This window comes from Apodemus sylvaticus, chromosome 5, assembly GCF_947179515.1.
Source record: "Apodemus sylvaticus chromosome 5, mApoSyl1.1, whole genome shotgun sequence".
Lineage (NCBI taxonomy): Eukaryota > Metazoa > Chordata > Mammalia > Rodentia > Muridae > Apodemus > Apodemus sylvaticus.
The window spans coordinates 135,973,813-135,998,345 of record NC_067476.1 but is presented as its reverse complement, the minus strand read 5'-3'; the positions used below and the strand labels follow the sequence as shown (position 1 = coordinate 135,998,345).

At 47.1% G+C, this 24,533-nt stretch overlaps 1 protein-coding gene across 3 annotated transcripts in view; it reads left to right on the top strand.

The window, feature by feature from the left end:
- Ninl (ninein like) overlaps positions 1–23,014 on the top strand; it is a 75,980-nt gene extending 52,966 nt beyond the window's left edge. For all 3 annotated transcript variants that reach the window (XM_052183869.1, XM_052183868.1, XM_052183870.1), the window contains 14 exons: positions 302–476; positions 1,373–1,483; positions 1,600–1,680; positions 3,993–4,125; positions 6,242–6,348; positions 6,847–7,154; positions 8,846–9,886; positions 12,822–12,926; positions 13,350–13,419; positions 18,022–18,180; positions 18,875–18,988; positions 19,872–20,039; positions 20,525–20,638; positions 22,153–23,014. In XM_052183869.1, coding sequence (XP_052039829.1) covers positions 302–476; positions 1,373–1,483; positions 1,600–1,680; positions 3,993–4,125; positions 6,242–6,348; positions 6,847–7,154; positions 8,846–9,886; positions 12,822–12,926; positions 13,350–13,419; positions 18,022–18,180; positions 18,875–18,988; positions 19,872–20,039; positions 20,525–20,638; positions 22,153–22,344 — 2,878 coding nt within the window. In that variant the 3' untranslated portion in view covers positions 22,345–23,014. The remainder of the gene's footprint in view (positions 1–301; positions 477–1,372; positions 1,484–1,599; positions 1,681–3,992; positions 4,126–6,241; positions 6,349–6,846; positions 7,155–8,845; positions 9,887–12,821; positions 12,927–13,349; positions 13,420–18,021; positions 18,181–18,874; positions 18,989–19,871; positions 20,040–20,524; positions 20,639–22,152) is intronic.
- Positions 23,015–24,533: the final 1,519 nt, after the last annotated feature.

Below are 24,533 nucleotides of genomic sequence, written 5' to 3'. Positions count from 1 at the left end.
GGAGAGACATAGGACATCTAGAGTACATGCACAGAGATCTCTACCCTCTTGGTCACCCCAGTGCTCCGAGTACAGCTTTGCGTATTTACCTTGTGTCCACCCTCACCCCACCCCCTTATCTGGGATCAGTTCCAGCGGCCCACAAAGGAAGAGTGTGCAGTGTCTCTATGTCTGGCATAGGCAGTCCGTCCCTGCTGAGCAGATTGACAGGGTCCAGCAGAGGAAGCATTCCAAAGACAGGTGTCCAGAAAGGCAAAGTGACACTTCCAAGTGGGACTGTGTATTGTGTGCTCTGTTGTAGGCACCTCGAGCAAGAATACAGGGGAAGGCTGAGCCTCCTGCGGTCCGAGGTAGAGATGGAGCGAGAGCTATTCTGGGAGCAAGCCCTCAGGCAGAGAGCTGTGCTGGAGCAGGATGTGAGCCGTCTCCAGGCTGAGGAGACCAGTCTCCGAGAAAAACTGACACTGGCTCTGAAGGTAGGTGGGACACATCCCTGCTGTAAACCGGGAAGACACATACTGGCAGATCAGGGTGATGTCGTGCTCTCCTCACAGTAGGAGGTCTTGGCTTTGCTCCATCCTCCTCTGTTCTGAGTCACACGATCTCAAAATCAGAGTGAATCAGCTACCACAGCCAGCATGCAGCATCCCTAGGGTCTAGGAACACTTCTAGACACTGCCTGCCATGACCTGGATTCATAGCTATAAGTTTTAGGGTTTTGGTGAATGTCCCTGCCTTGTACCTATCCTGCTCTTGGCTCCCAAAAGCCATCTTAGCTGTGTGGACAGCCAAGCTCCAGAAGTACTTCCCTGTGTGCCTTCTTTCTGTTCTGCTCCCAGCTTCTTTTATCCTAATGCCTAAGGACCTCTGTGGCCTTCCCCCCACCCCCACCCCGGTTCCTGAAGCCCCTGCCCGTTGTGGTAAGAACATCTGGACATAACTCGCTGTCACCCAATAATGTGATGGCACCCTCTTGACTCTACTGAGCACAGCCCTGGTCTTCTGACACCCACCACTGCTGTGCTGAACCTCTGAACCATTTTGATGCAACTTCAAACCCATCATTTTAAAAGCAGCTTAAACACGACTCTTTACCAGCTTTTTCTTCCTTCACTCATGAGCGTTCTGAACATGGGGTAAGAAGGGAAGACAGTGGAGAAACAATCACCTTGGAGGTGTGGGTTTGTCATAAGGGATTGTGGGTTCTAACACCATACCTTGGCTGCTTGGCACACATGCCTTGCCTTTTTCAGGGCTTTTCCTTTAAAAAAGCTGCTGGGAACAAGCCTCCACCATACAAAGAAGTGACACGGAGATTTGTCAGTGTCTTTCTCTGTGTCCTGAACCCAGCCTATGCCCACTTATCTCCTAGGAAAACAGTCGATTGCAGAAGGAGATCATAGAAGTGGTAGAAAAGCTTTCAGAGTCAGAGAAGCTGGTCCTACGCCTGCAGAGTGACCTCCAGTTTGTGCTGAAGGACAAGGCAAGCCTTTGCTATTCAGATCACTTCCTGTGGTCAGTGGGGTCAGCGTCAGCGCATCATGGCCTGTCTTCCCAGGAAAGCTGATATGCTGGTATGCATATGTCTCTCTCTTTCAGCTGGAGCCTCAGAGCATGGAGCTCCTGGCCCAGGAAGAGCAGTTCACAGCCATCCTGGACGATTATGAGCTTAAGTGCAGGGTGCGTCTTTCCCTGAGTCTGCTTACCCATCTTGAGCATCCCTGAGTCCTGTTCCTACAGCCCGCCCTGCAGCAATGTCAGGAAGGGTGGACCAGCTACACAGGACCAGCACTGTGGATTTGCAGAAACCCCCTGGCTCAAGAACTCAGTGGCCACATGAGGCCCCATCTCTTTCCCATCATCTTTGTGGTCATCAAGTGCAGGGTGACCCACAAGTAATTACAGGAGCTTCTTTTCCAACAAGAACTTCTTAATTTCAGGCTCTGGTCAGGCATACATGGGCGTTGCTTGGTTGTGCTGTAGATATTCCAGTGACTAGTCAAATCCCAAGACAGAATGTGTTCCCTGACTGTACTTCCTACATGAATCTTCTTAAAAAAATTTCAGTGTAGGAAGATCAAAAAGGAAAATCAGAGTTGAAATGACCCATTACTAATAAGAAAAAGACCTTTGAATTACTAAATGATCCATCACAAATCTTTACTAGTCAGCTCTTGGTTAGGCTTAATTCACCAATTTACAAAGAGGGGCATATGTGTGGTTAATTTTGGACACTATAAAAATGCCCGCCCTTGAAGGTAAATATACAATAGTGTGCTGTTTCAGCGAATGCAGTAGCTGATGCAGGAGGATTGCTTCCACCCAGGAGCTAAAGGTCAAGCTTAAGCCAAGCAAATGCCTATAATCCCTGAACTTGGAAGGTGGAGGCCCAAGGATTAGGAGTTCAAGGTCATTCATCTTTGAATTATAGCCAGTCGGAAGCTGACCTGGGCTGCCTGAGACCTTGTCTCCAAAACAAATTCCCCCATCCAAAACCTACAACCAAACACAAGGCAGCCTGAAAAATGTCGTAAGCCTTGTCTCAAAAACAAACAAACAACAACCAAATCATGACAGCCCATTTGTGCCTTTATATCACAAACATCAAGGAGACTAAAACCATAGCTGCTGTTCAATATCAGAGAATATGAGATATGTCATCACTGCTAATTTAATAGGGAATGTCATCATCTTAGAATAACACTGATGACCTTCAGAGGCAACATTGCCAAGTGACCAAGGCTAAGTAATACGGGTGCTCAGGTAATGGGTAAAATTTTATGTGAGGTTGTAGCTCATTAGTAGACCCCCATACACAGCATGCATAAACCCTGGGTCTGGTCTTCAAAGGCAAAATAAAACAAACCCACTCAATAATAAACCCCACTGACAGAAAATCTCAGGATGTCAGTTACATTACTATGAAGTCATTTAATTTGTCTGTTTTTACTACAATAATAAACATGTGACAGACAATAACTTATAGCTATCTTGAAGACATTACTAAAGGAGAGAGATCTTAGTTACATCTGATACTTTACAGCTATGGTGACTGTAAGGCATCCTTTGAGTTAACTCATGCTGAAACCAGTAGAGGCATTGTTATGATACCAAGACATAAAATAAAATAATTTTACACAATGTGAAAATTGATCCTACATTCCAGAAAGCTGTAAAGAATCAGCTTGTGTGTCCTTGGCTCCTTTCCCTGTGATCTGTCTTAGGCTTCATCCAGGTGAAGTGCCTGCAAGTTGAGTAGATCCGTGTCCTTCAGAGACAGGCGGCCTTGCTTTTAGGGAGCAAACTCAGAGCCAGGGCTGACTGTTCTCATACCTCTTAAGATTTTATAGGACTCCAACCTCCCAAAGAAGTGTGCTAGACGTTTCTTTTCCTGTCTTTTTGATAAGCAAGTGGCTGAGCCTCCTCATCCAGACACATTTCATGAAAGTGCAGAGGTGAAGCTTGTCGCAAATGCAGACTCTGATCCTCACCAGAGGGTCTCTCCCAGTCCAGCTCCCTACTGCCCAGCAGCCTCTACCCCTCAGGCTTCTGCTTCCCAGATAAGACCTTTTCCCTCTGCCAAGTGCATCACTGCTCTGTAGCATTTAATCTAAAACAAAGGGCCTAACAGCTATAGCTACAGAACTCTATGCCAATTCCACAGCAGCTGAGAAGGTAGAACAAAACACAGCCCCAGAGACGTCCCAAGATGTTGACTCCCATGCATGTGGCACACCCAGTACTTGTGGTTAGCAACACCTGTTGAGAATTTTCCTTGTAGCCTCAACTTGCCTTTTTTCCTTGAGCCCCTTTCATATATCCAGTGATGTAAGCAGGAGAGTGTTGAGAAATGCTGGAAGTCCAGAATCCACACCTGCGTATAAGTCTAGCCTGTAGTGGACGCTTACTACAGATGGGGCTTATCTTGGGTTTGGCCTCCCAAGGCTGAGTGGCTGCAGCCGCTGGACAGGTATCTGGCTCTGCCTACACAGGACCTTCAGGACCGTAATGATGAGTTGCAAGCAGAGCTGGAAGGCCTGCGGGCGCGGCTGTCCAGGAGTCGACAGAGCCCCTCTGGGACCCCAGGCACCCATAGAAGGAGGATCCCTGGACGTGGCCCAGCAGGTAGGAGCCCATTTTGGAGGGTAAGTTGAGAGTGGGACTCTAGGACATGACCACAAGGCTGGACATGTAGCACCCCAGAGGAAAAGAGGGTGGAAAAATTAATGTTTGTAAAATTACAAAGGTTATAATTACCTGACCACAGAGGAGACAAGTTTGCCCTAGGGCCATGTTTCCACATTGGATCATATGAGGTCACAGGGAACTTTGTGACGGGGCTGAATATGGAAGGTCATAGCAAGGTGGGCATGGGATATTCCCACTTGAGGGGATCCTGATTGCTGGGTTCAGTGAAAACCATACTGCAGGCTTTCCTGCTCTTGGACAATGGGGTCAAGATGAGGCTCATGTTAAGCGTTCTTGCTCATTTTTAGGGAACAAGGCTGGGGAGGATGTTGTGGTATACCCCATTTCCTGTGGAGGACAGGGGGTACTTAGCTGGTTTCTGCTATATGGGGCAGTCATCAGTGCAGTCACTCCAGCTTTGCTTTCTTCAGCAGTTGCATGTGATACTTATGCCCCCCCCCCCCCCCGATCTCTCTGTTGCCCATGAAATCCAGCAGCCCTGACTACCCCTCCCTGGTTACATTGTGGCAACCTAAGCCCCTTAGCGTTATTCTCCAACCTCTGAGAGCTCTTGAGTCTCCAAGTACCCTATAGCTATTTATGTTGGGGAGAAGGAAAAAATACCCCAAAGAGATATGCCTGGGTTCTCCAAGAGGAGATTAGTAGAAACTTTACCTTTGTAGGGCCTGGATAGCTGCAGGAATCCCCAGGGAGTCAGTCTTGGGAAGGAATAGAGAATGGCCTTGACATACCCCTATGGGGCGTAGAGCGGAGGAAAAAGGTGTGGGGTGCAGTCCCCCTAATGTGCAGTTGAGCTCAGCCTAGCCAGAGGGTAGAGCATGAAGGTTGCTCCTCTGGTGTCTCAGGAGCCTGAGTTGCAGAGCATGTGGCCCTGGTCAGGAGTGCAGGATAGACCATCGTGGAGCTGTTCACCTTCTCCTCTGCACCCATACTACCAGGTAGAGCCTTCACACTACTAGGATTTCCAAGGCTGGCCTTAGATGACTAGACTGTGTATGTCAGTGTGTGCTGTAATAACAGATCACATAGAATCACCAAGAAAACACAAGAGAAAGACTAAGTGAGCACATTGGGACATGTGTGGAGACTGGGCATGAAACTCTACACAGAAGGGAAGCCATGGAGCTGTTGTCATTCTTTCTTGTCTTCCCATTTCCTCCTGGCATCAAATGTTCCTGGCATCATTTGGAGCCAGATTTTAAATGCAGTGAATATACCGTCTGGTGAGGATCTTTCAGAGAGTTAAGGGCCTGATGAACCTAGTGGGAACCTCCTGGTTCTTTAGTAACCAGTCCTATAGAAAAGATTTGAACCTTGCTGGAGAGTGGTGTAGAGCGTAAAAGTATGTATTGCTCTTGCAGAGGACCTGAACTCAGTCCTAGCAAACACATGGTAGCCCACAAGCATCTGTAACTCCAGTTCCAGAACATCTGACATTGATTTGTGACTTCCATGAGCATTGTACATACATGGTGCATAGACATACATGCAAAAAACACATACTCAGCTGGGCGGTGGTGGCGCACGCCTGTAATCCCAGCACTCTGGGAGGCAGAGGCAGGCAGATTTCTGAGTTCAAGGCCAGCCTGGTCTACAGAGTGAGTTCCAGGATAGCCAGGGCTATACAGAGAAACCCTGTCTCGAAAAAACCAAATCCAAAAACAACAACAACAACAACAAAAAAAAAAAAACCACATACTCATAAAATATAGGTAAATCAATATTTTTTTTAAGGATGTGAACCTCTTAGTTCCTAGTAGTGTCAACTTGCAAAACACAGTTTGGCTCTTCCTGCTGTCCATAGAGTCCTCAACCACAAGTGCCTCTGGAGGACAGAGTGACCCTTACTCTTTACATAGTGCAGAATGATTGTCTTGCCAGACCTGCCTGCACCCACATATGTTACAGGTGGAAAACTGCCTTGTTCCTTGGTGGTGAGAGGCTAGAAACCACCTTGAGAACAGATGAAAGGGTCAAGAAGGCTCTGGAGGCATCTTGGACATACTGTCACACAGTGTCCTCTTCTTTGCAGACAACCTGTTTGTGGGTGACTCTACTCCAGTGAGTTTGGAGACAGAGATAATGGTGGAGCAGATGAAAGATCATTACCAAGAGCTCAGGATGCAGCTGGAGACCAAGGTCAGGTGATTTGTGACCTCAGGCTGCAAAACCATGTCTTCAGCTTCTCAGACTGCTAAGCATGGCAGGCCATTCTGTTCTACTGTGGTGTCCCTGGTAGATTTTACACTGGAAGCTTTTGACTTACCCTTGCCTATATATCTGGACTATTCTCCTTTCCCAGGGCTTCCAGGATGTGGAGTGCTGTCCCTTTGATCTCGTGATTGCTCCTTAGTTGTCACACTCTCTGGACTCATGGTACTTGCCAGGCACTTGGCCAGGCTTGGTCCCAAGCCTCTTGAGTGCACCTGATGAACCCACCTCAGGGTTACTGTGAAGGGTTGGCATAGGCACCACTGTAGTCACACTGTGGTGACATCACTGTCCTGTCATCCCCTTTTCTAGATCCTGGGGCCTGGTCAGGTCTGAGCCATCGGCTCTCTGAGCATCCTGCCTAATACCCTCCTGTCCATGCTGCTTGCCACTCTGTTGCTAAGACTTCCTGATTTCTTTGTTTAGGTAAATTACTATGAGAAGGAAATTGAGGTCATGAAGAGAAACTTTGAGAAGGATAAAAAGGAGATGGAGCAGGCATTCCAGCTTGAGGTCAGCGTGCTGGAGGGCCAGAAGGCAGATCTGGAGGCGCTGTATGCCAAGTCACAGGAGGTCATCTTGGGCCTGAAGGAGCAGCTGCAGGATGCAGCACGAAGCCCTGAGCCTGTACCAGCAGGGCTGGCCCACTGCTGTGCACAGGCCCTGTGCACTCTGGCCCAGCGGCTAGAAGTGGAGATGCACCTGCGGCACCAGGACCAGCTCCTGCAGATAAGGTTTGGGATGGGTTTTTATATAGGGCTTTCTCACAGAGAACCAAAACTTGACCAGAAGTTTTTGTAAACTGGCCAGGATCAAGTGCCTGGGAACAGGCAAGTTTCCTTCTGAGAGTCTAGACAATGCATTGTTATATAAGGATTTCACTTTCAGTCCACACTGGGCCATGGATTAGTTTGCTGTTGTTTGAACTCTGTTCTTTCCTTCCTCACTGCCTGGTTGCAAGATAGTGTATCACCAAGTATTGAGGATGTTAGAAAGTAGGTGTATTAGTCAGGGTTCTCTAAAGGAACAGAAGTGATAGGAAAAAATACACACACATGGACATATTAAATGAGGATTCATTGCAATGGCTTTATAGGCTAATGGAACAATGGCTTTCTCTCAGTGGAAAGGCAAAGATTCCAGTTCATGAGGCTAGATGTCTCCGCTGGTCTCTGGTGGGATCCTGAAGAAGTAGGTTATAATACCAGGAAAGGAATGCCTCAGCAACAGGGTAGGTGACTTTGTCAATGAATGTGAAGTCAAGCAGGCAAAAAGCAAAAGCTTCTTTCTTCCATGTCTTTTTATATAGGCTGCCACCAAAAGGTGTGGCCCATATTTAGGGTAGGCCTTCTCACCTCAAATGATCCAGTCAAGAAAATCCCTCATAGATGTACCCAGTTGCTTGAGTTTTAGTTGATTCCAAATGTAGCAAAGTTGACAACTAATATTAGCCATCACAGCAGTAGAGGAAGAAAATTCCAGAGGACCCTCTAAATAGAAAGGCAGTTGATTTGGGTTAGTGAGAAAAGTCTTAGAAAGTTAAAATATTGTTCCAAGAGGGAAAAGGGCCACTTGGAAAACCTGGATGTGGTGGGTTTCATTGTGTCTGTTACCTGAGAAATGTCACCTTCTTTTTGCAGACACAGACAATGCATGTCACAGAATGTGTGTGTGTGTGTGTGTGTGTGTGTGTGAGAGAGAGAGAGAGAGAGAGAGAGAGAAAGCCTCTCTCCCACTGGCGAGACTGAGCAGATGGTTCAGTTGGGTGTTATCTAGGGGGCTGGATGGGTCCAGATATTTGACAGAAGTGACACAGCCCTGACATGTTGACAGCAGTAGCTCCAAGTGGCTGTCCTGGGGAGTCAGTTCCTATTTGAAATGCAGTGTCTTTGGAGGAGGGAATTGAGAATAGCCAGAAAACACCCCATGCTTCGTCAGGCTGTGTGTGTCCGTGTAGCCCTCCCCTCACTCCCACATTTTCTCCAGTCTCCTCAGGTTGATAAGGCCCCAGGCCAAACTGTTTATAAGATTTTCAAGGGAATGTTGAGTATGGGTCAATTTTACTTTCTAACACCTGGAAAAAGCACTGCCCAGCTGCACTCAGTACAAGGCCTCCAGCCACACTTGACTGAAGACTTGCTGTGTGGCCAAGAACAAGAATTTTAGTTGTACCCATTAGCCACCTCCATTATCTTTAAGCTGTCAGACACAGTGAATGATTCTGTGCTGCCTTGTGTGTGCATTTAGTTCCTAAGACTCCAGGAAAGGAACAGGACATCCTGATACAAAATAGGCTACAGAAAGAAGAGTTTCTGGGTTAGTTACACACTTAGAGCAGAACTAATTCGGGTGGCTTCTCCTTCCATGAATACAAGAACCTGGAATTCAGCTATCAGAACCCAAGTGTACAACTATGTTTCTGCAGGAGAGAGGCTGAAGAAGAGCTGAACCAGAAGCTGGCGTGGCTGGAGGCTCAGCATGCTGCCTGCTGTGAGAGTCTGTCTCTGCAGCATCAGTGTGAGAAGGACCAGCTGCTGCACACACACTTGCAGCGAGTAAAGGACCTGGCTGTTCAGCTTGACCTGGAGAAGGGGCGGCGGGAGGAGCGGGAACAGGAGGTCCTGGCACACTGTCGGAGGCAGCAATTGAAGCTGCAGGCTGTGATGAGTGAAGAGCAGGCCCGGATCTGCAGATCATTCACCCTGGAGAAGGAGAAGCTAGAACAAGCCTACAGGGAGCAGGTAGAGGGACTTGTCCAGGAGGCAGACGTGCTGCGTGCTCTCCTGAAGAATGGAACCACTGTGGTGAGTGACCAGCAGGAGAGGACACCCAGCTCCATGTCCCTGGATCCAAATAACAGGCAGCAGCCACCAGCCTGGCAAGCTGTCAGCCCTGATGGAAGGGCAGGGGCATCAGAAGAGCAGCCTGGCCTAGGGACAGCTGAGGGCAGGGATTTTCCTGGCCAGCCCTGTAGTCTAGATACCATACCAAGCCCGACCCCTACCCTCCTGTCCAGAAGATCCTTAGAGAACCTGGCTGTCAGAGACAATCATCAAGATCCACTCAGTGCTGAGGAGGGAGCTGTCCCAAAGGAGCCAGAACCTTCTGCCAGAACCCTAGCAGGCCAAGGCCAGAAGCTGCCCTTGCCTATTCAGCCACAGATGCTAGAGCCATGGTTCGGCCCAACTGTTCTGGACAGGAAGCCAGCCTCTGTTGGGGTTCAGGGACAGGCTTCAGAAGGGCCTACTAGGGATGGTGAAGGTGTCCAAGAGGCTTGGCTCCAGTCCAGGGGAGAAGCTGCAAGGATGAGACCCTCATTGCCCTGCTCTGAGCTCCCAGACACACAAGAGACCAAAGTGATGTCAGTGATATCAGAGAGGGAGATGAATGATGTGAAGACCAAACTTCTGCAGCTGGAAGACGTCGTCCGGGCTCTCGAAAAGGCAGATTCCAGAGAGAGTTACAGGTTTGTCATTCCTGATTTTAAATGTGTATCAGCCAGGCAGTGGTGGCGCACGCCTGTAATCCCAACACTCTGGGAGGCAGAGGCAGGCGGATTTCTGAGTTCTAGGCCACCCTGGTCTACAGAGTTGAGTTCCAGGACAGCCAGGGCTACACAGAGAAACCCTGTCTCGAACCCCCTCCTCACCCCCCCACCCCCCACCCCCGCCAAAAAAAAAAAGTGTATGAAACCCTCAGGCTTGTCACTAATGACCTCTTCACAGTTTCCCCAGTGTAATTCCCATTACTCTTGCAGGAATCACAAGCCAACTCCTGCCCTCCAGCTCCCCTGATTCCTGGGTGTTAGCAAGTGGTTCAAGACAGGAAGGGTAGGTCTTTCTGGGGCCACTCAGCTGGCTGTAATGTCCCTACCTCTCATTTCATGAAGACTGTTTTGTAGAGGCCTCACATGAGTTGTGAGTCATCTCTAAACCCTCTTCCCTCTGAGTTTAAAAGAATCAGGGGTTTGGGGCTGCAGCATGCCTCTGTGCTAGGCTCTGTGGTGAAAGTGAATCAACAGGTTGTTATGCTGGTTAGTGGGCAGCAACCAATGAAACCTTCTGTGGAATGGCCCCTGAGCTGCAGTGCTCTGGGCTGGCCTGAGCACTGTCTGGGGTTTTGGAGATTCATTGCTACTGGGCTGGAGGTACTGCTGTAACTGTTTTTGAAATACCCTTCTTGGGAAGGAGGCTATTTTGGTCTGTTGACCAGATGGCCAGGAGGTAAGATGGGTGGATACCTATTCTGTCACAGATGCTAAGATCCTGGGAGCGCTTGCCCAAGTTACAGGCCATGAGTTCCAGAGTCTTCTCCTGGACCCCCCAGCAATGGAGGAGAGGTTTGCAGGAGGCACATGATGGTGGACCATACATGCTGTGCTTTGTTCCCGCCAGCCCTCATTCCTCACATTGAGGAGAAAACTGCTCCTGTCAAGACAGACTGCCAAGAGGCCTGGGCTGGTGATACACCATAGGTACACAGTATGTCCTAGGATTGTGGGTGGTCACATAAGAATTATTCTTATAATTATGAGACCATTTTCACTAAAAGGTCAACTGCTGCTCACTGGGGGTCAGCATGCAGTACTTACATGCTGGGGGAAAATGTGGACACATTGAAAATGGCACAGTGACATACCATGCGCTTAGCTTGTAAGAGGCCCTGTGTTCTATCTCACCCCACCCCCCACCCCTGGCACTAAAAAGAAAAAATAAAGTGGAATTTCAGACATGCAAATATCACTTTATAAACAGCTCAGAACGCAGATATGGTTTCCTTGCAGCAGGAACTACCATCTTCATGTAATTCACCAAAATGGAAACCCAGCGTGTGGGGGTGGGGTGCAGTGTATGCTCTCTGGGCCTTTAGAAGGCACAGAGCTGTTCCTTTGGCCACATTTATAGGGATTCATGAGAAGCGCAGTATTGTAGACATCAAAGATACTGTTCTAAAAGGAATCCCCATAAATGCTAGCATGGCTGAGCAAGAAGAATCTGCAGTTTTACCCAGCATGTTGCTGGCACTGCTGTAAACAAGCAAGTGAAGAGTGCACTAGTGTGCACTTTGAATACATTAGTCACCCCATAAGAACTGAACGCCGAAGGGACGGGAAGGTGGTCCAGCTGAAGTGGCAGCCTGCTCCAACCGAGAAGCTTGCTCTATGGAAACAAAAACAGCCTAAGCTCCTGGATCCCACCCCCTGTGAATTCATGGTCAGGCATGGGGGATGACATGATGGTGACCCTATATGTATGTTGTCCTGTAGCCCCACCAGCCCTCATTTAGCACACTGCTTCTATACAGACAGACAGTAGGTCATCACAGGGGCCCTCAACTGGTGGCTCACAGTAGGCCACTGAGTCATCTCTTTAGTCCCAGTTCTTTTATTAGATGCCATTCTCCTGTGTAGAATTATAGGAAGGGAGAGAAGTGGGGGAGAAGAAATAGAGGGAGAGGGAGGAGTAGCAGCCAAAATAGTAAAAAGGTTTTCTTAATAAAATTGAAGTGTGTTTTTCCCTTAAATATTTAAAGCAAACAAAACAAAACAAATCCCAGACATAATTGATGAGGTAGAAGCTTAGCACCCTCCAGGCCTGCCTACATTGTACCCAAAGGGTTCTGCCTTGCCTGCAGTTGTCTGTAGGTGTGTCTCTATACCTTTGCATCTTAAGCATTTGTCCCTGTGGTATATTCTCCTCAGTACCCTGACTTCTGATAAATCCAGTGTCTGAAGTTCCGGGGAATCTGATTATGAGTCAGATTGCTGTTTCTGAGGCCATTCCCAGTGGCCTTCTTACATGTCTGTTGATAGGTATGTGTTCACATTAACTTGAGGTTAACCGCAAGGACTCTTCAGAACCTTAGTACAAGATGCTTTTCTCTAATCCCTTTGCAGAGAAGTGGGCCACCATTCACCTGAGACTGTCTGGACCTCCTCCTATGCCCCACCTGTGTGGGTACCCACATTATAGCTTCTCTGCCTGCTGGTTGTGGGGCTGACCTAGATCCCATGCCATGGACTAGCCTGGTTTTCTGAGGAATATTGCTCACAGATTCAGTTCAGCTTCCAGTTTTTTGTTTGATTTTGGGCCCTGGGAGTATTGCTGCTGTGAGGATGGTACACTGTGTGTGACTTGGCTCTTCACGGGCACTAGGTGTCAGCAGAGCCCAGGTGCTGAGTGTATGTAGGGGCTGTGGGTGTGGTTCAAAGGGCCTGTTCTTCAGGGAGTACAAACCAGACCTTGCTCCCCTGGGGACAGGAGTACCCTGGGCTTGCCTCCTCCAGGGAGGGGATGCGGCCACACAGTCCTCAGCGTCCCCAGCTCTGAGCCGGCTGTGAGGCTATGGTCAGCTTGCCCCTTTCAGTCAGCCTCAGCTGACTTCTTCAACTTTGACCACAGGGCCGAGTTACAAAGGCTTTCTGAAGAAAACTTTGTGTTGAAAAGTGACCTGGGGAAGATTCAACTAGAACTGGAAACTTCAGAGAGCAGAAATGAAGTGCAGAGGTAAGGCAGGCCTCACAACTCCCCACACCTGTGTACTGCAGCCTACTGATACTCTAGAATGAGCTTAGCAGGGTGAGGGGGGGGGGGGCAACCTGACAGTGGGGGACTGTCAGTGGACGGACTTGAGGGCTCCAGCCACCTTCTGTGGGTTAGCAGCCCCTGGATTTCTGCACCCTTGGAGCTAACACAGACTTTTAGTACATATATAAGTTGCCACATGCCTGGCATCCCATGGCTCAGGACACTCCTGCAGAAATGTCCTTGGAGAACTTGAGGGCTGGGAGCAAAGCCTGGCACAGCCTGGTGATGGCCTCTGTACTTTTCTCCAACCTATACTCCTGACATCTGCAAGTCAGTGAGTCAGAGCTGGAGACATGGTAGCCCAAGCTATGAAGTGATGTTTTTAATCTGCTTCTTCAACAGGCAGGAAATTGAGGTCTTAAAGAGAGACAAGGAGCAGGCCTGCTTTGACCTGGAAGAGCTCAGCACACAGGTTGGGTACTAACTGGCATGAATCACCACCTCCCTTGCTTTAGTGTCTTGAAATAATTTCTGTCTAATGAGAGGAGGCTAGAGAATCTTTCTATAAGACCCAGTTGCAGTGACCCCAGCTCTCCTCATCAGGGCCCTGGTGAGGATCTGTAGGTCCCTCCCATCTGTTAATGAGTGGTATCCAGTCTCCCTTGGCCTCCACATGGTAGTAGCTCTGTGAATATCTGTGTCCTCGCCTCCTCTCTCAAGGACTCCAGTATCAGTTATGCTTTAAAGGGCTTCTCTCCAAATCTTGTCAACGCTCTAGGGAACTATGGTTAGAATTTCAATATTTGAATTGTAGGGAGGACGTGCCTCAGCCTCTAACAAACTCACAGCCAAGATACGATATTGATAGGCTCTTAGAGCATGTTTAGATCCCCCAGTTCTCATGTCTGTCCTCACTGGTTGCATATGCATTAGAGCCTGAGCAATTGCATCATCTAGGAAGACTCCTGTGTTCCTCACAGACATGTGACTGGTGTTTCTGTCGGGGAATCCCTCTTGCCATTTAATGCCATCTTTCCTACCTGGCAACACCAATCTCCCCTCCCTTCCAAAACTGTCATTTTAGAGTATAATGTAAGTAGAACTATAGAAAATGTGGCCTCTAGAATTGTCTTCTGTCACACATCACCATTCCCTGAGGAGTTTGGGGGACTCTGCATAGCAACAGTTTCTCATTATTGATGTATGTCCTGTGTGTATTTTTCTTTCTTTCTTTCTTTCTTTCTTTTTCTTTCTTTCTTTCTTTCTTTCTTTCTTTCTTTCTTTCTTTCTTTCTTTCTTTTTTATTTTTTATTTTTTTTTGAGACAGGGTTTCTCTGTATAGCCCTGACTGTCCTGGAACTCACTCTGTAGACCAGGCTGGCCTCAAACTCAGAAATCCGCCTGCCTCTGCCTCTGCCTCTGCCTCTGCCTCTGCCTCTCTGCCTCTGCCTCTGCCTCCCAGAGTGCTGGGATTATAGGCGTGCGCCACCACCGCCCGGCTTGTGTGTATTTTCTAAGTCGTATTATGACTCTCTGCTCTTAAATATGTCAGCAGATCTCTCTCCAGCAAGTGCAGCTTCCGCTGTAATGTAAAGAGACTTAACTGTACTAGTTCATGTCAGTCATGCCATAGTCACATTGCTTCAGTGATCCAAAAACTTCACAGTAAGCAGCTGATGTATTTCAGGTTCCTGTCAGGGGTTTGTTTTGTTTTGTTTTGTTTTGTTTTGTTTTGTTTTGTTTTGTTTTGGCATGAGCCAGCCACTTTGTCTTGTTTGCAAAGCGAAGGGGTTAGAGACCGAGCCTGGCACATCTCCGGTGACTTCCCTTGATCAGCACTGTCAGGTGTAGCTGAGAAGACTGGAGAGCTGGGGTGATCAGTGGTGTTCCTAATGTGTCTGTGGGCATGGTGCTTCTCCATGGGGTCAAGTTCTTGCAAGTGTCCTAGGCAGCACCCTACTGAAGGTCAGCACCTGAGGTTCAGGTGGTCCCTGTGGGTCCCATTGAGACTCCTGAAAGCACAGGGTAGCCCCCACAGAAGGCACATGTCCAGTCACATGGCAGACATGAACCCAGGGCACTGCTGGGCACAGATATAAAAGTGTGGTCTGCAGTGACTCATTAGCTCTATTGACCCAGAATACTTGCTTTTCTCCACGACACTGTCTCATAGGCTGTCCCTGTTCTGTATCTATTAGCTGCTTCCTCAGGGTGCCGTGCTGTTTGGTCTTATGTTACCTGTGTGACTTGCAGATCAGAAGAAATTCGAACAAAAGGGTGGGTTAGATCCAGTAGAATCATCTTTGACATGAATATCCCTTTATTTTTATATGGACCCAGGAGGCAAATTCTACAAAGAAAGCTAAAGATTTATCTTAGAAATTAAGATGGTAGTTGCCTTATTCCCAGATGCTGCTGGCATCTATAGGGCCCTAGGACCCTGCCTGGGCACCTTCCTGAGAACACATAACTTGAGTCACCAGGAAGCATCAGACAAACCCCCAAATGAGTAACTAGTAAAGAGGCTGGGATTATACTTGTCAGAAATGCCAGCAGCAAGAAGCAGCCATGGGAACACCCTAGATTCAAGGATGATTCAGCATGATAGGAAGTGCCAGCTGATGACTTGCTGGGGGAGAAGTCTGAAAACTGTCCCTGGGCAGATGTCAAGACTGGGATTCATGAGCCATCTGGGCTGCTGTCCTGAAGCAGTACCTACAGTGATGACAACAATATTAGGGGAGTGTTCCTGTCCTCAGGAAACACCATGGGACTGGGCAAGGACATGCGTGTATCTGCGTGCATGTGAACATGTGTGCAGTCATACATGGCTTATGGTAAGAGTGTCATATCAGGTGGCGAAGATGCCATCATGAGTGCCTGGTTGAATAAGGTGGGGTTATTCTTTAGACTGTTCTGAGTAAGAAGTTATTCACAGAGACTTTAAATACTAAACATGAACTAAAGAAATCTGACTATCCTAGGAAAAGGATATTTCATTTCTGTTAATGAAATCAGAGCTTTCCTTGGGAGAGAATGTGAGTGTATATCAATACTGAAAGGTATTTTAAGTTTTGCCAAAGAATGTACTGTTGGAGCAAGACATCGTCGTACCAGCCTGCCAAGAGCTACATTCTGTCCTCAGTCTGAGATTCTACAGAAGGGAAGAGTGGCTTCCCAGGGTCATGGGGAACATGAGTTACTGAGAACTCGAGAACAGTGTGGAATCATGCTAACTACATGGACCACAGCTACAGCACACCCTAGGTTCCACCATGTGTTTAGTTGACATGATGTTGTGTGGATTCCCCAGAGATGGGTCTGTGACCAGCAGTCCTACAACTATGACCCAAAAGTGATGGCTGCGGAAACAGAAGTGTTTTGTATGATGATAATCTGGTTTTTTAGTTAAAAATAGCCCCCTTATTAAAACAAACAAAGAACAGTTCCCCAAAATTGGAGTGTTTATGTTTTCCATGGTAAAAAAAAAAAATGATGTAGGGCCAGCTTGTGAGTGGCCATGCTGTACTATGCTTGTACCACACCCTTCACCCTACGCAGTTTCTGAACATGCATTCACTCTGCAGGACAGTGGTTGTTAGGGCAAACAAGATGCACAACTTGAGGACACTCCCTCCGCCTTCTGAAAGCTGCATTTGTTTATTTAGAAACTATTTAAGGACCTTTTAAAAGAATCTCATACCTTACATTACTTTCTCCTGCCTACTCTGGTATGCGTTGTATATGCACGTGGGCAGTACCGTCACTCATGCGGCATGTATGAAAGCCAAAGGCATCAGGCAGAGGCGTCAGGTATGTTTCTCAATCACTTTTATATCTTAAGTTTTGAGACAAGGTCTCTCACTGAACCTGGTGCTTGTTGTTTTGGCTAGAATGGCTAGTAAGCCCCTAGGATGTCCTTCTTCCTCCCCAGTGCTGGTTACAGATGCACACCTTCATGGCGGGCTTCAGACTGGTGCTGAGGCCTACACTGTTTCCTCAGCCATACTTAGATTATTTTAAAATGCTTAATATATTTGTAAAATAACCTTGGAGGGAGATGAAGACTAGAAGGCATCAGAAGGGTGGTTTGTAGCACAGAACAGCCTCTGCGGGCCTGGCTTGTCTCATCCTACAGAACAGACTGCAGTTTCTAGTTCTTAGCTCTGCTGGCCATTGACTGAGGCTGGATCATCCCCTGCCCTCTCTGTACGAGTATGGCCTCTGCTCACTTGTCAGGCTTCTTTGACAACTCAAAATGTCTCCAGGAGTTGCAAGATGCCCACAGCAAGTAAAGTCTCCCCTGGTCAGAAAATTCCGGAGTGATCTGAATTAACCTGACATTTAAAACATTTTTCTTTTACTCTTTCTCTCTCTCCCTCCCTTTTCCTTTCTCTCTCTCTTTTCTTTTCTTTTCTTCTCCTGAGACAGGGTTTCTCTGTGTAGCCCTGGCTGTTCTGGAACTCACTCTGTAGACCAGGCTGTCCTCAAACTCAGAAATCTGCCTGCCTCTGCCTCCCAGAGTGCTGGGATTAAAGGTGTGCGCCACCACTGCCCAGCTTAGAAGCATTTTTGACCTTCCATATTCACATATCCTTATTTCTCAGGTGAATATATAAAGAGAGCAACCCTTGGTAATCTTCCTCTGGCAATACCTCAAAATCCATAATTATTTCTCTTTAGCTTCAGTTGTACAAATGGCCTGGGCATATCAGTCATAGCTGATAAGACTGAGAGGAAGAATTTGAATTACTTTGATCAGTGTTTCTTTCTCTTAGAGACTTGGAGTTCGAGATTACAAGTGTTTCTGCTCATAGAGATCTGTGATGTGTGAATTTTTGCTCATGCTCAAAAGAGAGTTCTTCAGACAGAAATGATGTGTATGAAGCAGCTACAGGGAAATATTTCCAGAAGCCTTCTAGGTCCTGGATATACCCTGTTCTTTAGACTCAACTTCTTATAATATATTTCTCCTTTGGAGCTGAAGCTAAGGAAAGTTTTTCCTACTTTAGATAAATCATTAATAAATTCATAACACGTACATAAAAATGTGTTTGAACTCTTTTTGCTATAGACTCAAAAATATAAGGATGAAATGTCACAGCTCAACTGCAGGATCCTTCATCTGGAAAGAGATTCTTCTGGTCTCCATACCCAGAAGGAAGAAAATCATGTTGCTATCCAGGTGTTAATGAAGCAGCTGGAGGAGGCAGGGTGCCGGGAGGAGCAGCAGGTCAGGGGCTAGGCTGTCCCACAATCCTTGGTGGGTGGCGGGAAGGAGGGCCCACTGGGTAGTGGAGGCCGAGGAGTTAGGTGAGTACCCCCAAAAGTGAAATAATGGGCAAGCCATGGAGAACTGGGTCCACCAGAGCAGCCTTAGCAGAGCCACCAGGATGTGGAAAGGGGAACAAACTGTGTCACCACAGGTTTCAGGAAAGAAATGATGGTGTTCTCCAGCTTTCTTAAAGTAAAACAGATAGCAAGAGCCAAAGAGTGTCCCTGTACATTGGCTTTATAATTTTGTTTGTGAAGACTGCATCTGAATGCATTATGGATTTATCTGGAAGTGTTTTTATTGATGTCCTGTTTATAAGAGGACCAAAATCAATGAGAACATCAGCAGTAGGTGAACGAGTAAATGATAGTGCAGCCATTAGATACAGAGTTCTCAAATAACAGTGTTTGGGAATGATCCAGGTTCCTTAAGGTGGACAGCACTGCAGGACAGACACTGTATGCTCTCTGATAGGAGTCACATTAGATGCACACCTTATAGAAGAAGGTAAAGAAGCTGGGTGTGAGCCTTTAGGCTCTCAGGGTCACGGGAGATCATTTACCTTGTTTTGTGTCTGTAACTTTCTGGTTTGTTTCTGTGTCAGGTTCTGCTTATAATTGTGAAAATATTTTTGTTTTGTTTTTATAAACAGGGTGATCAAATCCAAAACCTGAAAACTGAACTTGAACGTGTGAATGAGGAATGCCAGCGCCTAAGACTGTCACAGGCAGAGCTGACAGAAAGCCTCGAAGAAAGTCGAGGCCAGGTGAGTTGGTTAAGGTGGCTGGAGGCACTCGGTACAATCCTGGGACATGAGAAATACCAACAGTGGGCTGACAGTTGCCATGACTCATCCACACCCAAAATGTGACTAGGCCAACCAGATGCTTCCCAGCTGACCAGGAACCCATCGAGCTCAGAGAGATCCCTACACCATTCATTGTTAACATGGCCAGATGAGCTTTGCCTCAGACAGGATCTCTGAAGGAGCTAGCTAGACTCTGGGGTCTCAGAGGTTAATAGACTGGGCCAGCCGGTTCTTTTAAGCTGCCAAGAGTGTTCTATTTCAGATGAAGCATCCAGCATCAAATTCATTGAACTTGTGTTTCAGTCTTACCTTTAATTGCTTGCTTGAAGGAGTTGGCTAAGTTATGCCTAGTATAATAGCAGTGACAGCTCATAAGCCATGCTGAGCTCTGTGGCTGTGGTCCCCTGGGTTCAGAACCTTATACTGCACTCAGTTCTATGCCTGTCCCCAGACTCAACTCCTGTGTATTAATCACACTCTAGGTCCCGAACCATAGCCAAGTCTCAGAACTATGAATTTCCCCCATGTTCGAAAACCAGGTGGGGCTCACCATGGTTTATTCCTGTCTCAGGCCACATGAAGTAGGCTTTGATGGGCAGTGAATGAAACAACCAGATCCAGCAACCAGGATCAGAGCTATTGTTCTGAGGGTTCCAAACACTGTCTTTCCCTACCACATTACGTGGTGACAAGGTGGCTAAGGACTGCTATACATACATAGGCAGGTCCCATAACACAGGGAGTGGGTCCTTGTGTTCTCTCTTTAGAGTGAACTAAAAAATACTATCACTGCATCTGGTAATGACTGAGTTATCAGTCATGTCAAAAATTGTCCTTATAGCTACACAGTGTCCAGCTGAGGCTGGAGGCAGCACAGTCCCAGCATGCCCGGATTGTCCAGCACCTGCAGGAACAGATGAGTCAGTTGGTTCCTGGAGCTCGTGTAGCTGAGCTGCAGCACCTGCTCAACCTCAAAGAAGAGGAGGCTGGGAGACTAAATGCACAGCAGGTGAGTGGGATGTGCGACTTCAGGCTAGCTGCTTAGGAGAGAGCATTGGAGAAAAGGAGGCTGTGACAGAAGCAAGGGACAGCTAATAGATGCTGAGGATAGATCAGGGTCATGGTGAGCTCTCTCATGGCTGAAGAGTAGGAAGCCAGGCAACCCGATAAGCCTCTCCAGATAGAGTCCATAGGTCTTCCTAAACTCATTCTGTCTTCAGGTCATACCTGCATAGTCGGCCATCAATGGGGATCATTGGTGAAGGTGGAAGATACCATTATGGAATACCACCATTTGGTATTGGTCATTTATTACTAAGATTCTGTAGACAGTAAGGTGGTCCTTCAGAGCCTATGAAAACATCACTGATATCTGCACAGGTAGCAGATTATCTATACCATACTCAGATTTCTGCATTTAGCCATTTTTCACTTTAAAAAAAGAAACAGGGCACTGTTTATGAGTGCAAAAGCTGGTGTGTTACTTGTGTACAGGAAGAATACAAGCAGCAACTGAAGACCAGGGAGGACCAGGTGGAGGATGCCGAGGCTCGGTTACGCAACGTGGAATGGCTGCTACAGGAGAAGGTGGAGGAGCTTGGAAAACAGGTGCATGCAGCCTCTTGCTCTCTCTCTCTCTCCAGACTCTTCTCCCCAGGGCCCAGAACTTGGATATCCAGTGCAGGGATCGTTCAAAACCACAGGCAGGAAATGCATAAGTTTTCTTTAGTAATTACTAATCCAGGGAGATAGTCTTCTCAATGCATGCCATACTGCACTTGTACATCACGTTGGAGTTGGGCTAACATTCTCACGATGGACACTATTTATTCATCCTTTAGCTTGTCAGTCATCAGATGCCCTTCCCTAGCCCAGGACGTGTTTTGTGAAGGCTGCCTCAGGGATCTCACTTTAGAGGCAGAGACAGAAACCTTAGGCAGAAACCTTAGGCAGGGTAGTTGAGTTTTACATACAGGAGAAACTACACTTGAACTGGAGCCCAGGAAAGAGGGAGAAGTCTTTCACTGTGGCAGTTTTCCTGGATGAGGCTTGTGCTGAGGGAACCTCATGACTAGAATTGTGTCTGTCACATTCCAGTCCTGCACTACCCCTCCCTTTATAGTCTGAGGTGCTGGGCTGGTGAGCTCAGGTGCCTAGTATTTCTGATGTGCTTTGGTATATACACAGGTGACACTGCCAGTTAGTTCCTCCTCATGGCTTGTTTGCTTGAGTAGACAAAGACGCAGCTCCTTTTCTTGACACTTAATTTAAAACACAGTAATTCCAGTCAAGGCTCTTGGTTTACATCATAGAGCCATCCAAGGCACACCCTGAGAGCTGCTACCCAGTCATAGAGTGAGCCGGGGCTGGCCCTGCCCATTCTCATTTCAACTCCAGCAAATCTATGAGCCACAGCACTTCCCAAGCACGTGCCAGCCACAGGGCATCTGTATTTATCCCTCCTCTGCTTACAGTGCTCATGCCCAGCTGGGACTGGCCTCTTTGCTTCTCTCATATCTGTCCTTAGAGAAGCCTTCCCGTTCATCCCACTGACAATGGCATAGCACTCTGGTTCCTTTGCATGTTCATTTCCATCTGCCTCCCATTATTAGTGTTTTCTGTCACAGTAATGTTGTTACCAGAGTGAGCACAATCCATGTCCTCCACATGGCCTCCTGGAGTCCAGCACTCAAGGCTCTGTGCCTGTATGTCCTGAACAAGGACACAGCAGGGCTATGGCCTGAAATAGTTTTGTTTCCATCACTAATACCTGGCCAGCCTCCCTGTACATGGTAACTGGTTCTGTACCTGTGTCTGGTGTGGCATCACCAAGGCAGAGTAGACAGACAAGTATTCTGGAGACTTGAAGGTTTCATTGTTTCACACTGTAGGCTTTTCATTTCATGGCAAAGATGATCATAAAATTGTCTTAAGTTTTCTCCATAGTTCTGCAGGTTCTCACTTCCCTCCTTTGTATCAGAGAAGAGAAATTATCGTTGTATCCAGTATGTGTGTCAGACCTCAAGAATACCAAGGGTAGGGCTGGAGTAGAGGACGAGGGGCAGGCTGGTCTATGAGCCCACAGCAGTTCACAGGAAAGTGTGGCTCTCTCCCCTGTCTAGTTTGAGAAGAATACCAGATCTGATCTGCTGCTCAAGGAACTATATGTGGAAAATGCCCACCTCATGAAAGCGGTTCAGCTCACAGAAGAGAAGCAGCGAGGAGCCGAGAAGAAAAACTGTGTCTTGGAAGAAAAAGTTCGAGCTCTCAACAAACTGATCAGTAAGATGGCACCAGCATCACTTTCCGTGTAGAGGCTGCTGTTTCCTGGAGTTCATGTGGAGGACTGTCTTTTTAAATAATGCTACTCTGATGCCATAATTTTCTGTGGGTCACTAAGTACACTTCCTAGACATGAGGACTGATTCCTGTTCACCCGACAAACATTCAGTGAATGTCTACTAGGTGCCAGGTTCTGGGGAAGCAGGCTGGTTACAGTCACTTTTGGCCAAGAGTCTTGGGTAACATCCTGGGTTGAAGTCGCCAAACTTGATCTTACTGGAAAAGACTCAGACCCTCAGCAAAGAACAATGGAGAGAAAGTAGCTGAGTGCTTGGAGTGTTGGGCTTTGGGCCAGAAATGCAGAATCGGGTTTTAGGTGTCTTCCCACTTCGCTGCCCTGTGCGGGCTGTCACCAGAGCCCTCCGTGTGGGTCAGTACACCCCTGGCCCCAGGAAGAGGGCATTCCGCAACAGCCCTCTGCTGCTCCTGGGAGTGGAAGGAAAGATGGCATCCGAGGTGGTGGGCTCAGGGATAGCCGTGTTCATTGCAAGTGCAATCTCATTACAAAATATGTTGTCACACTGGAAATTGTACATTTTTTTTTTAAAGAAAAGGTATAGTTTTATAACTGAGATGTACCTAAATTATGACCATTTGGTTTATGAATATTCTACTGTGATATGAAGAGTTCCTTTTCTATTAAAATTGATTTAACTCTTAAGTTTTTTAAAGTTTTAAATTATTTCACACATGAATCATTACAGGGCTGGAAAGAAGGTTCAGTGGACAAAGTGCTTGCTCTGCAAGGTCAGAGTTTGGATCCTTCCAATAAAACTATAAACAGGGATTGACGGGGGTAGTGGTCTGTGCCTTTAATCCAGTGGTTCTCAACCTGTGGGTTGCAACTCCTTTAGGAATCAAACATCAGACATCCTGCATATCAGATATTACAGTACAATTCTTAACAGTAGTAAAATTACAGTTAGACGTGGCTATGAAGTAATTTTATGGTTGGGGTCACCACAACATGAGAAACTGCAGCATTAGGATGGTTAAGAGAATCACTGCTTTAATCCCATCACTCAGGAATCAAGGGGGTGGAGGGTTAGCCTGGTGTACATAGCAAATTCCAAGATAGCCAGAGCTGCCTAGTAAGACCTTGTCTTAAACAAAACAAAAAACCAAAAACCAGAAAATAAACAGGGATTCCTTACTCCAATTAGCTCTTCACTCCAGACGTGAACACTTTTAAAACTTAAGGTCTAGTTTTACCAATCGGTAAAATATTGTCTCAGTATAGTTTGTGTTAAACCAGTAGAAGCTTTGTCAAAACTCACAGTAGAGACAGTGGTGGTGGCACATGCCTTTAATCCCAGGTGTTGGGAGGCAGAGGCAGGCACCTGGAGCAAGTTCCAGATAAAAAAAAAAAAACAACAAAAACCTACCTCACAGTGGGTGCACTTCTTTCCTTTGGGCTCTGCCTGGAACTGAAGTAAAAGGAGAGTAGAGGGCAGGAGATATGGCTCAGCTGGTAAAGTTCCTGCTGTTCATGTCTAAGGACCTGAGTTCAGTCAGATCTCAAGAACCCTTATAAAAAAGCTGGCATACACTGTGTACCTAGAATTGCATCACAGCAAAAGTAGAGACAGGAGGTGCCCTGGAGCTTACCAGCCTGCCAGCTTAGCTCAATCAGTAAACTCTGGGTTCAGTGAGAGATCCAGGCTCAAAACTAAAGAGAAAGCCGGGCAGCTGTGGTGCATGCCTTGAATCCAACCGGCATTCAGGAGAAAGAGGCAGGTGTGTCTCTTTAAGTCTGAGGCCAGCCTGGTCTACAGAGCAAGTTCAGGACAGCCAAGGTTACACAGAGAAACTCTGCCTCAACAAACAAATAAATATGGTGAGCAATTGAGGAAGACACCCAACTCAGCCTCTGAGCTCCACATGTGGTGCATTAGCAACAGAAAGTAGATTAACTGGTTAAGGGCCTAACAACATGATCAGCAAACTGGCATTTATAGAAAACTCACTCTACCCCCAAACACAGCAATAGTAAGTACACTGTAATGCTTACCATGATAAATCTTGTTTGGAGCCTTAATACAAGGCTCAAAAAAATTACAAAGACTGAAGTAATACCAAGTATGTCTATCATCATGATACCTACTACCTCATCAAAAATTATTTGGGAGGTGAATAAGATCAAAACATACTGCATGAAATT